Raw genomic sequence first — 12,416 nt, forward strand, 5'->3', positions numbered from 1 at the left:
GGGTTGCCATGAGTCAAAACTAGCTCCATGGCAAGTGGCAACTGTTGGATGGTTTTTTGGTTTTTTTTTTTTTTTTTTTTTTTATTGGTTTTAAGAAATTTAAAATGTTTCCAGCCTAGTGCCTCCTCTTTTTCTTCCTCTAAAAAACCTCCAAACCTTTGTTTAGAACTTTGTTTCTAAATAATAGCAGTATTAATACCATGGCTAAGTGCTCAGCTGCTAACAGGTAGGCTGGCAATCTGAACCCACCAGCCACTATGCAGGAGAAAGATGTAGCAGTCTGTTCCATAAAGACTACGGTTTTGGACATCCTATGAGGCGGTTCTACTCTGTCTTTCCAATAGGGTAGCCATGAGTCAGAACTGAGTAGACTACAACAGGGTTTGGGGTTTTTTGAAGGATTTTTGGTATGACACATCTTCAACTATATTTGTAACTGAATTCTGAATTTCTGGTTTCAGAAATGTGCAACATAATAAGTATCTTAAAATAGATGAAATACAACACTGTTGTCTTAGAAAATTGGGGCTGATGTTAATATTTTGCATCACCACGTTCAAATCCTAGGACTGGGTGACCTTACGCAAGATACTTAACTTCTCTATGGTCCAGTTTCCTCATCTGTAAAATGGGTATAGTATTAATAGCAACTACCATTTGGCATCAGAAACAGAGGAAGACTTATTAACAACCTGTGCTCTGCAGGCTGCTTGCTGAAAGTGAAAAAGACTTGAAGCACTTATTGATGAAGATCAAAGATCAGTATGGATTACACCACAACATAAACAAAACAAAAATCCTCACTGCTGGACCAATAAAAAAACTTCATGATAAACTGAGGAAATTTTGAAGTTGTCAAGTATTTCATTTTATTTGGCTCTACCATCAGCACCCAAGGAAGCAGCAGTCAAGATATCAAACAACATATTGCATTGCGCAAATCTGCTGCAGAAGACCTCTTTAAAGTATTTAAGAGCAAAGACGTCACTTTGAAGATTAAGGTGCACCTGACCCAAGCCATGGTCTTTGCATATGCATGTGAGAGCTGGACAACAAATAAGGAAGACCAAAGAACTGATGCATTTGAATTATGGTGTTGGCGAAGAATACTGAATGGACCATGAACTGCTAGAAAAACGAACCAATCTGTCTTGGAAGAAGTACAGCCAGAATGTTCTTTAGAAGCAAGAATGGCCAGACTTCGTCTCTCATACTTTGGTCATGTTGTCAGAAGAGACTGGTTCCGGGCAAAGGATATCATGCTGATAAAGTACAGAGTCAGGGAAAATGGGGAATACCCTCAAAGAGATGGATGGACACACTGACTACAACGATGGGCTCAAGCATGGCAGCAATTGTGAGAATGGTGCAGGACCAGGCAGTGTTTCACTCTGTTGTACACAGGGTCGCTTTGGGTCAGGACCAACTCCACTGCACCTAACGACAACAACCTACAAAAATGTTGGGTGAATTAAATATGTACAGTAAGTACAGTACTTTGAAAGTGCTGGGCACGAAGTTTGCGCTAATATTGCTTAATAGCTATTTTAGAAACAAAGTTCTTTCCATGTTTGGAGATTGCCTAGGGGAAGAAGATAGCTGACTTTTTGGACTAACGGCCCTAACCTCTCCCGCCCTCTCACACCTGACCAAAGTCAGTAGAGCCTGAGACCTCTCGCCCCGCCTCCGCCCTACCTGGCCCCTCCCATTTTGGTCTGGCCCCGCCCCACTCTTCCTGGCCCTGCCCCTATGCTAGTCTCGCGCACTTTGAAACTGCGCGAGCTCGGGCCGAGACCTGGGGCTGGCGGTTGGTTGGGCAAAACCATTTGGTACGCTACGTGGAGGATATTAAAAGCCTACTCATCCACATTTTTTCAACCTTTAATTTTTCAGTCCCAGATATTGGTCTTAGTGTAACTACAAAAGTGAATGCGTATTCTCTTATTCTCAAGAAGGAGCCTAACTCACTGAGGAGAAAGTTGTTGCGTGTCTGTGAGGCTGCCTCCCCCCTCTTGACGGAGATTCTATGGAAGAGGACGACGGCCGGCGCGGGGAGGAGGAGGCCTTAGCGCCATTTTGTGAGAGCGAAGCAGTTGCTGGGCTGCTGTTGGGTCCTTCGCTGCTTATTTCCTTGTCGGGCTTACTAGCAGCGGCCTAGCAGGTGAGTCGCGGACGCTGTTCCCCGAGGATGCCCTGGGTGGCTCGGCTTCCCCATTGGAACGACCTGAGACGGATGCAACATCTTCGGTTCTTGCAGAGAAGGGAGCGAGCCGTGGGCCGGGCCTGTTTCGTCCGGCCTGAGCGGTCTAGCGCGGGAGCGTCGTTAAGGCATGACGCAGGATGGCAGCCGGCGCAGAAGCAGGGACACTGGCCCCGCGGTGCCGTGCAGTCTCAGACGTAGGTTAGGCGTGGCTTCCAGAGCCGGGCAATGCGTTGTGCCTTAGGTATTTTGTAGTTTGGGGGACACTGCCACTTAAGATAGTGTGCCCCTTGGGCCACGCTTGGAAACTCCTCCTATGGCTGTCACGCATTGGCTTCTGGGAGGTGGCAGCCCGGATCTCGAAGGACCTGTCGCCAGTGTCTTGTGACCCAAGTTTGGAGAGCCCGCGGAAGCCCCAAAGTGAGAAACAGAAAGGAACTTTTCCCGCTTGTCTTCACCTGGCTCACTTCTGTTGAGTCCTCAAGTCTCAATTTATACATCACTTTGTTAGGGAAGCCTACTTTGACTCATACATCTGACCCATTTTAGGTTCTCCCTAGACCTCTTAAAGTTATTTACTTTACTCTGGTAGCATGTATAATGATTGTTATGATCAAAATAAAATCGTTTATTTTCTTTTGCTTATCCCTCCCCCTTTGTAACCAACATGCCGCTTGGGACTCACTGTTAGAGCTGCAGCACCTGACTCAACCTAGACACTCAGGATATGTATAGTGAATGAATGAACGTAGCAAGGTTCATTTTAATAGAAAATCATTACCCTTGCCACCACATCTCAAGAAGAAAGTCCAAGCAACAAGGATTTTTCTGGGAACCATAGAGCGATAATGTGCCGGGATTAGTTGTCAACAAATTACAAAGAAACAGTTACCTTGGCATGAGTGTTGGTCATTTATATCTCTTTTTCCTTTTAAGAAAAACTAAAAATGTCTGAATATATTCGAGTAACTGAAGATGAGAATGATGAACCTATTGAAATACCGTCAGAAGATGATGGAACAGTGCTGCTGTCCACAGTTACAGCCCAATTTCCAGGGGCATGTGGCCTGCGCTACAGGAATCCAGTATCTCAGTGCATGAGAGGTGTCCGGCTAGTAGAAGGAATTCTGCACGCCCCGGATAATGGCTGGGGAAATCTGGTCTACGTTGTCAACTATCCCAAAGGTTTGTTGTCATTTGGCTTTGCAGTAATGCTAATGGATGGTGGGGGTTATACCCCATCCTAAGTTGTCATCACAATGTCCTTGTGGTAAATCATCTCCTGTAATGCAAGCTTTTCCTGCAAGTTTATTATTAGGGTTGTTTGGAAGACCACTAGTCTAAACTAATAAAAATTAGAAATTGCAGAAAAGAGAAAACTACTTACATAACAAATATTGCCAAGTTGATGACAGGTTTCAGAAAGTCTTAAAAATACTTTTCAATTGTATCTGTTATGTTCTTGTAAAGTACCCCCACATTTTGGGCTGTCATTGCCCTTGAGGTCTTAACATCATTTGTTCAGCTTATCTCACTTCTTTCCCCGCCCCCAAAATGAACATTAATTGCAGTAACTCACATTTTGAATTAGTGTGATCCTAATTATAATTAGGTCTTATTTTTGCTACTTTTTGTCTCTGATCTTCTCAATCTGAGAACAGCATGAAGCGTAAAAGTGCCAAGGATATAGAGAGATTTTAGCAGTAGGGATGTGTGCTAGTTGTTGTATCTGCTTGATATTTCTACTGTATGGTATAGCAACAAGGGCAGACCATTAAAGTTGGTCAAGATTCAAGACATTGACTTAATACATCTAGAAAATTTTTAAGTAGGCTGTTTCTTGAGCTGGGAGCTCTGGTGGCATAGTACCTAAGGTGTTTGATTGCTAACTAGAAGACTGGTGGTTCAAACCCACCAGCCGCTCCTCGGAAAGAAGATTGGGCAGTCTGCTTCCATGGTGATACTGCCTCGCAAACCCAAGGAGGGGTCATTATGAGTTGGATCTGACTCGACGGCAGTGAGGTTTTTTTTTTTAATTTCTTGAGCCATTGGCTATAGATAAGTGTTTACCCCCATTTAAAACATCATTGATTTCCTTTCTCCTCTCTTGCCAAATACGACTTTTAAAAATGGCTTAAGATGTCTTTATTATAAAACTGATGTGTGTTCATTGTTGAAAGATTAGAAAAGACAAGCTGATTCACAGAGCTGTAGCACCTGACCCAGAGTAGACATCAGGAAAAATGTAGTGGATAACTGAACCTGCCAATTTCTTTTTACCACCTGCATATAAAAGATGCTGATTTTTTTGTGTATAGCCTTTGAATTATGTACAAGGCAGATATATTTAGTATGTAAGGGCATAGATAGTGTCATACATTTTTAACCTTTTATTTTTCCTGCTTAATGTATTTCTGAGTGCAGGCAAAGTAGGGTTACATTGTTTTGTTACAACTTTTTAGTTTGTACAGATGGTGCAGTGTGGGCATCTGACCTTCTCTAATTCCATAAGGGGAAGGAGAATCAAGATTGATGTCCCAAGGCTGATTCCTATGAGGTGAATGTCATGCCTCCACCCTCCAACCTTTTTACCAGTTCTGACACCACTTGTCTCTCTCATTGCTCTCTACTTCTCTGCTGGGTTCTTTAATTCATTGCAGTGGCACAGAAAACACACAGACAATAGTCAGGATTATGGGGTTTATTAGGAAAATAACAGGTTACAATTCAAGATCAGAAACCACTCAGGATCTATTTCTTCAATCAGGACAGCCTTTTTGCTGTGCCTGTAGGCAGGCCTCCCTTGGTTGGCTTCTGTCCTACTCAGACAGATATTACAAAGGCTGTTTAACTCTGCCAGGAAGTGCCCAGAAGCACCTCACTCCCCTAGTAAACCTCCTGCCCAAAGATGCTCAGCTCTCACTCTGGGTCAGGAAACACACCACAGTGTCTTCTCCTGGTTTCTTGCCTCTCTTCCCTTCCTCCTCTCTCTCTTTCCATTCCTCCCTTCTCTCCTCTGTCCTCCCTCCCTCCCATCTGCTCTTTCCCTCTCCCCTCCCTCTCATCTCCCTCCCCCTTCTCTCTTCTCTTTCCCTCCCAGTTCTAGGAGGCTTCTAGCACAGGGACCCCAGGTCCAAAAGAGGTGTTCCACCCCCAGCTCTTCTTTCTGGGTGGTTGTCTTTTTTGATGGTCATGGGGTCTCCCTACCTACCCTGGAATTGGCTCTCCTTTAAGCCTAGCAGAATGGGAAAACTGACCTGTCCCTTCATTACGGTTCCATGTATCTTCCTTGCATGGTCCTACCCCCTATGGGTTCCATGCAACGTACTTGCATTGCTATCCAGCTAGCCAGTCTCTTTGGTGGGCCCCAAGCACCTCATTTCCAGAGTCTCGCCAAGTCATTTGTTGGGAATTATAAGACCCTGGTGAGAAAGGCCATATAAAAGCAATTTGTCACACCACAGAGGGGAAGAACATAAAATTGTAATCATGAGATTTACAAAACCAACTGAGAATTCCTGAAAAAAGTTTCTGCTCATTTTATTCAGATAACAAAAGAAAAATGGACGAGACAGATGCTTCATCAGCAGTGAAAGTGAAAAGAGCAGTCCAGAAAACGTCGGATTTGATAGTGTTGGGTCTCCCATGGAAAACAACTGAGCAGGATCTAAAAGAATATTTTAGTACTTTTGGAGAAGTTCTTATGGTGCAGGTAAACTTTTATTTCATTGAACAGTTTTCTTTATCCATGAATTCTTTACCTGATGTTCCTGTTGTTGTAGTGGCACTGTCTTTCTTGTTCAACAGATGATCTTTTTAAAGTTGTTACATGTGTACCTAGAGGGTACTGGAAAAAGTGTAGCTTGCACTATTTATCTTTATGCACTGTATATTTTCCGTGTAGGCTGAAAGGAAGTAGGTTACGTTAGCTTTTTTTCTTTAGAATTATATTGATGGGGGATTAAAAAAACATTTTCTGTCTTTTCCCACTTTTAATAATCAGGATTTATAAACACTGAATCTAATTTCTCTACATTTTAAATATTCTGTTTAATTCTAAAACATTTCTGTTAACATTTTATTATGTAAATGAGTTTTACTCTCCTCTTTTAGATGATCTAAGGAACTCTGGTGCACAGTTGTTAAGGCATTTGGCTGCTAACCAAAAGGTTGGTGATTGTAACCCACCAGCCATTCCGTAGGAGAGAGATGAGGCAGTCTGTCTCCTTCATAAAGATTTACAGCCTTGGAAACCCTATGGGACGGTTCTACTCCGTCATGTAAGGTCACAATGAGGGGGAATTGACTCAGTAGTAGTGGGTTTGGTTTGGTTGTTTTTATATACATGATCTAGGTTCAGGTTTTAACTCTTCTGTTGTTTATACCTCATGAGTAACTTGGTTTAAGTTTTAATTAAGATACTACTAAAAATTGAAGCCATTCAAATGTATGTCAAGGAACTCTAATTTTGTTACGTAAGTGATTGTGTGTTCGTGTGTGTAGTTGAGTAAATTTAAATCACCTGTTCTAGGTCAAGAAAGATATTAAAACTGGTCATTCAAAAGGGTTTGGCTTTGTTCGTTTTACGGAATATGAAACCCAGGTGAAAGTAATGTCTCAGCGACATATGATAGATGGACGTTGGTGCGACTGTAAACTTCCTAATTCTAAGGTACTTTGCTACAATAAGTGCTTATTTCATTTTCTTCCTCTCTGCTTTGGGAATTTTTGCTGACAAACTGTTAAAGACGCTGTAATACCCTTGGAAAGTAGTGGCAAGATACAGGTTTTTTTGTTTTACTTTTTATTGTGTTTTGGGTAGAAGTTTACAGAGCAAATTCATTTTCCAGCACTTTATACACATTTTGTCTGATGACATGGACTGCAATTCCCCACAATGTAACAGCTCTCTTCCCACTTCCTCCCTGTAGTTATTTTTTCTGTGTCCTTCCTGCCATGCGCTCCCACCCCCTGAGCTATCTTCCTGCGTAAACACTGTCCTTCTACTCCATGATTGATCACTCCAAGGAGTGTGTCTGCCTGATATAAATGTTCACCCCATAGGCCTGTCTGTTGTTTGGCTAGGAGCCACAGGAGTGAGTTCAATTCCAGACCTGAACGGTGGCTAGGGGCCATAGTCTCAGGAGTCTCACCAAGCTCTATCAGACCAGCAAACTTGGCGTTTGTTTTTTTTTTTTTTTAATGATTTTGAGTTTTGTCCCACATTGTTCTCCCACTCCATCCAGGATCTCCTGTACTGATCACCCTCCGAGTGGTAGCCAGGCACCATCTAGTTCTTCTGGTTTCATAGTCATAGGCTGAGGATCTCATGGTCTACTAGTCCCTTGGACTAATTGTTTCCTTGCATCTTTGGTTTTCTTTATTCTTCTTTGCTCTAAACAAGGAGAGACCCATCACTGCATCTAGATGGCTGCTTGCAAGCTTTTAAGATCCCAGTCGCTACTCACCAAAGTAGGATGTAGAACAATGGTTTTGTGTAGTGTGGTATGCCAGTTGAGTTTGATATCCCCTGCAACCATAAGATATGTTCTTAAAATTGATCATGGGCCTTGTTGAAGCCTTAAGACTTTAATGTCTACTGAATATTTTGTGTTTGTTTGAAATAAACACCAACTAAAACTTTGTCCACTTTTATTTTTTTCTCGTTATTTCTGTCCAGCTAATATAAATAATCAGCATACATTAATCTTGTTACAAAGACCTCACTTTACATCTGACTCGCTTATTTGGAACCTCATCACCTTTGTCAGGACATTTCCCAGTCACCGACTTTCCTAGATCTAAATAGACTTTCACATCTTAAACCTTTAATTGAAGTCTCACAAGACAAAGAAGTGCTGATGGAAAAAATTAAAATGAGCCTACCATTTTATGATTTACTGGGAAGCTTAATTTTGTTACATCTCCTGTGATAATGTTCTTTTCATTGTTCCTAAAATATTTGATGTTTTTATTTTCTTCTGATTTGACCAGCAAAGCCCAGATGAGCCTTTGAGGAGCAGAAAGGTGTTTGTTGGGCGTTGTACAGAGGACATGACTGCTGATGAGTTGCGGCAGTTCTTTGGCCAGTATGGAGAAGTGGTAGATGTCTTCATTCCCAAACCATTCAGGGCATTTGCCTTTGTTACATTTGCGGATGATCAGGTACTTTTCTCTTTAATAACTCTGTCCCGGCTAATTAGGTGATTTATTTTTCTTTATCTTTTCCACCCAGCAAGTTGTCATATTTATCTGCATTTTCTGACCTTGTAAACTTAACGGTTATATATATGGTCCTAGACATTTGTGATTGATCTTTAGATATTTTTCACAGCTTGGCATGGACTGGGATGTATTTTTTTAAAATAAATGGAAAAATCCCTGCTGCTGTGACTAGAGCTAAAAGTTCTTGTGGGGGTTTAAATGAAATAAGCACTCATTGCTTATTTCCTCCAGCTTAGACAGGGGCTTGAAATCTAAGTTTTATTGGAGAATTTTATATGTGAATCAGTGGTTTAATCTCCTTTATTTACATTCCTTATTTTTATAGGTTGCCCAGTCTCTTTGTGGAGAGGACTTGATCATTAAAGGAATCAGCGTTCATATATCCAATGCTGAACCTAAGCACAATAGCAATAGACAGTTAGAAAGAAGTGGAAGATTTGGTGGTAATCCAGGTGGCTTTGGGAATCAGGGTGGATTTGGTAACAGTCGTGGTGGGGGGGCGGGCTTGGGTAACAATCAAGGTAGTAATATGGGTGGAGGGATGAACTTTGGGGCTTTTAGCATTAATCCAGCAATGATGGCTGCAGCCCAGGCAGCGTTGCAGAGCAGCTGGGGTATGATGGGCATGCTAGCCAGTCAACAGAACCAGTCAGGCCCATCAGGTAATAACCAAAGCCAAGGCAACATGCAGAGGGAACCAAACCAGGCCTTTGGTTCTGGGAATAACTCTTACAGTGGCTCCAATTCTGGTGCAGCAATTGGCTGGGGATCAGCATCAAATGCAGGGTCAGGCAGTGGTTTTAATGGAGGCTTTGGCTCGAGCATGGATTCCAAATCATCTGGCTGGGGAATGTAGACAGTGGGTTCTGGTTGGTTGATATAGACTGGGGGAAATTCAGATTTTTCTAAACTCATGGTAAGTATATTGTAAGATATATATGTACTAAAAATTTTCAAACTTGGTTTGTTCAGTGTGGAGTATATTCAACAGTATTTTTGACATTTTTCTTTAGAAAAAGGAAGAGCTAAAGGAATTTTATAAGTTTTGTTACTTAAAGGGTTGAAATACTGAGTGGTTGAAAGTGAACTGCTGTTTGCCTGATTGGTAAACCAACACACTACAGTTGATATCAAAAGGTTTCTCCTGTAATAATTTATCCCTGGACTTGTCAAATGAATTCTTTGCATGTTCAAAATGGAAACCATGGTTAGGACTACATTCTTTTCTTCTTCTTTTAATTTGAGCCCCACCATATGGATTTTTCCTTAGGAATATTTCCCTTCTGGAGATCATGCTGTTGCAATGTTTGGTTCTTTTGTTTTTGTTTCATTTTTTAACACTTGTCTCCTCTCATATACAAAAGTACAATATGAAGCTTCATTTAATCTCTGCAGTTCATCTCATTTCAAATGTTTATGGAAGAAGCACTTCATTGAAAGTAGTGCTGTAATATTCTGCCATAGGAATACTTCTGTCTACATGCTTTCTCATTCAAGAATTCGTCATCACGCTGCACAGGCTTGCGTCTATGACGGTGGGTGTCCCATTTTTATCCACTACTCTTTATTTCATGGAGTCGTATCAACGCTATGAACGCAAGGCTGTGATATGGAACCAGAAGGCTGTTTGAACTTTTGAAACCTTGTGTGGGATTGATGGTGGTGCCGAGGCATGAAAGGCTAGTATGAGCGAGAAAAAGGAGAGAGCGCGTGCAGAGACTTGGTGGTGCATAATGGATATTTTTTAACTTGGCGAGATGTGTCTCTCAATCCTGTGGCTTTGGTGAGAGAGTGTGCAGAGAGCAATGATAGCAAATAATGTACGAATGTTTTTTGCATTCAAAGGACATCCGCATCTGTTGGAAGACATTAAGTGAGTTTTGTTCTTGGGTAACCCATATTAGTTGAATGTGTTAAGTGAAAACGATACTTGTATTTCCCTTACCCCTTTGTCAACTGCTGTGAATGCTGTATGGTGTGTGTTCTCTTCTGTTACTGATCTGTAAGTGTGGTAAAGTGAACTGAAGCTGATGGGTTGAGAACATGGACTGAGCTTGTGGTGTGCTTTGCAGGAGTATTTGGAAGCAGAGTTCACCAGTGAGCTCAGGGTGTCTCAAAGAAGGGTGGAAGTTTCTAATGTCTGTTAGCTCCCCATAAGAATGCTGTTTGCTGCAGTTCTGTGTCCTGTGCTTGGATGCTTTTTATAAGAGTTGTCAATGTTGAAAATTCTTAAATAAAACTGATTTAAATAATATGTGTCTTTGTTTTGCAGCTCTGAATGCAAAGAATTCATAGCAGTTAATTCCCCCTTTTTTTTTTTTTTTTTTGCCCTTTTGAGATGGAACTTTCATAAAGTTTCTGGCAATAGTTTATTTTGCTTCAAATAAACTTATTTGAAAAATTGTCTCAAGTCAAATGGATTCATCACCTGTCATGCATTGACACCTGATACCCAGACTTAATTGCTATTGGTTCTTGCATTGTCCAAAGTGAAACGTTCTTTTTTTCTTTCTTTTTAAATCTAGTTTTTAATAAGTCTGGGTGACCACACCTAAAATGGTAAGCAGTACCCTCCCAACTTTTCCTTAGTGCCTCTGTGCATTTGGGTAATGTTCTATTTACATGGCCTGTATAATCTCCATTTTGGGAAATCATGCCTTTTAAAAATATTATGGGCAAAACTGTTGATATTTTTCAAATGCTTTGTAGCAAAGCATATCGGTTGCAAACAGGGAATATCAGCACCTTTCTGGTTTGGGATTTGAAAAGTGGAATTAATTGCCATAGGGATAAAGTAGAAGAAACCACAAATTATCTTGTGCCTGAAATCCATTAAGAAGCCTGACAGCTTTAAGACCTAGGAGGGTGGGTTGTCTGTATGTGGATGTGTTAAGTGAAATGGGCTTTGTCCTCCAAAGATGGGAGAATATAGTAATGTGGAATAAAGTCGTTTACAAAACTCATGACTCTCACAATGCATTGTTAAGGATGTGAAATCAGTAATAGCTTTATTATTCTCTTTTGTACTTTTTATGTAACTACTCATTCTGTGAGAGTTGAGCAGTTCATTTTCTTTCTAATTGGAAGAATGTTACAATTTTTGTGTTGGTAGTATACTTAATACACTTACCTAATTAGATTATGATAAATAGGTTTTGTCATTTTGCAAGTTACGTGTTTTAAACATTTATAAATGAACTCATCCTTTAGACTTGTGATCACATTGTTTTGTTAATTCAGTTTCCTATGTAAAAGGATCTTGAGTTGTTTTAGGTTTTTTTTTTGTTTTGTTTTGTTTTTCCTGCATCTAAATCTGCATGATTTCCAAATCCTGTACCATCTGAATTTTGCATTTTAGCACTTGCACTGTTACTCAGCAGCAGTAACATGGTAACACTTAAAATGGTATTCGGGAACCTCCAAAGACTTAACTGACAAGCCTTCAAGGAACCCAGGGGTAAGTCACCTCATCAATGGCATGGTTTTAATCCCTTATTTCCACTTGTGTAAATCTAGTTTCTGGTCATAGAAGGCTTTCATTGTTGCCTTTTAACCTATTTATGGTACTCCATATCTATGGGTAGTTATTCTACCCTTTTTAAAAAAGAAAAAAAATTGAAGTTTAGACGTACTTAAACTATTTAGCAAAACGTTGTTTTAAAAGTCTCTCTAGTCATCTAAATGCATTCATTCTAAAATTATCTTGATCCAGTTGAATAAAAATTTTTGTTGGCACCACAGTTTAGTGTCTGGAGTCTTACTGGAAAAACATGATTTCTTTTTATATATGACCAGGATACTGGAAAGTTACCTTAAAAAGTGAGTCTCAAAAAGTTGTACTTAATGTGCAAAAGAGAAATTAGGCCAAAACTCGGCAGTGAATTTTTATATATAATGGTAACTATTAGCTAGCATACACATTTTTATTAAAATAATTCTGGGGAATAGATGACTAAAATGAAATTTTATTTTTAAGGTTAAGTCAGAACTT

At 40.5% G+C, this 12,416-nt stretch overlaps 1 protein-coding gene across 1 annotated transcript; it reads left to right on the forward strand.

The window, feature by feature from the left end:
- The first annotated feature begins 3,147 nt into the window (after positions 1-3,147).
- On the forward strand, positions 3,148-9,876 carry LOC103198449 (TAR DNA binding protein). Its single transcript, XM_042781194.1, has 6 exons — positions 3,148-3,385; positions 5,749-5,912; positions 6,732-6,872; positions 8,195-8,365; positions 8,751-8,868; positions 9,821-9,876. The coding sequence occupies exons 1-6, from the start codon at positions 3,148-3,150 to the stop codon at positions 9,874-9,876; spliced, it is 888 nt and encodes a 295-aa protein (XP_042637128.1).
- Positions 9,877-12,416: the final 2,540 nt, after the last annotated feature.

Source organism: Orycteropus afer, unplaced genomic scaffold, assembly GCF_000298275.1.
Source record: "Orycteropus afer afer isolate SDZICR_OR568_19922 unplaced genomic scaffold, OryAfe1.0 scaffold00094, whole genome shotgun sequence".
Classification (NCBI taxonomy): domain Eukaryota; kingdom Metazoa; phylum Chordata; class Mammalia; order Tubulidentata; family Orycteropodidae; genus Orycteropus; species Orycteropus afer.

What these genes read in the sequence shown, in the direction of transcription:
- LOC103198449 (XM_042781194.1), top strand. Translation starts at nt 3,148, where the DNA reads ATGTCTGAATATATTCGAGTAACTGAAGATGAGAATGATGAACCTATT. An exon ending in CGTTGTCAACTATCCCAAAG is followed by an intron (nt 3,386 to 5,748) that starts GTTTGTTGTCAT and finishes CATTTTATTCAG; the next exon opens with ATAACAAAAGAAAAATGGAC. An exon ending in GTAAACTTCCTAATTCTAAG is followed by an intron (nt 6,873 to 8,194) that starts GTACTTTGCTAC and finishes TGATTTGACCAG; the next exon opens with CAAAGCCCAGATGAGCCTTT.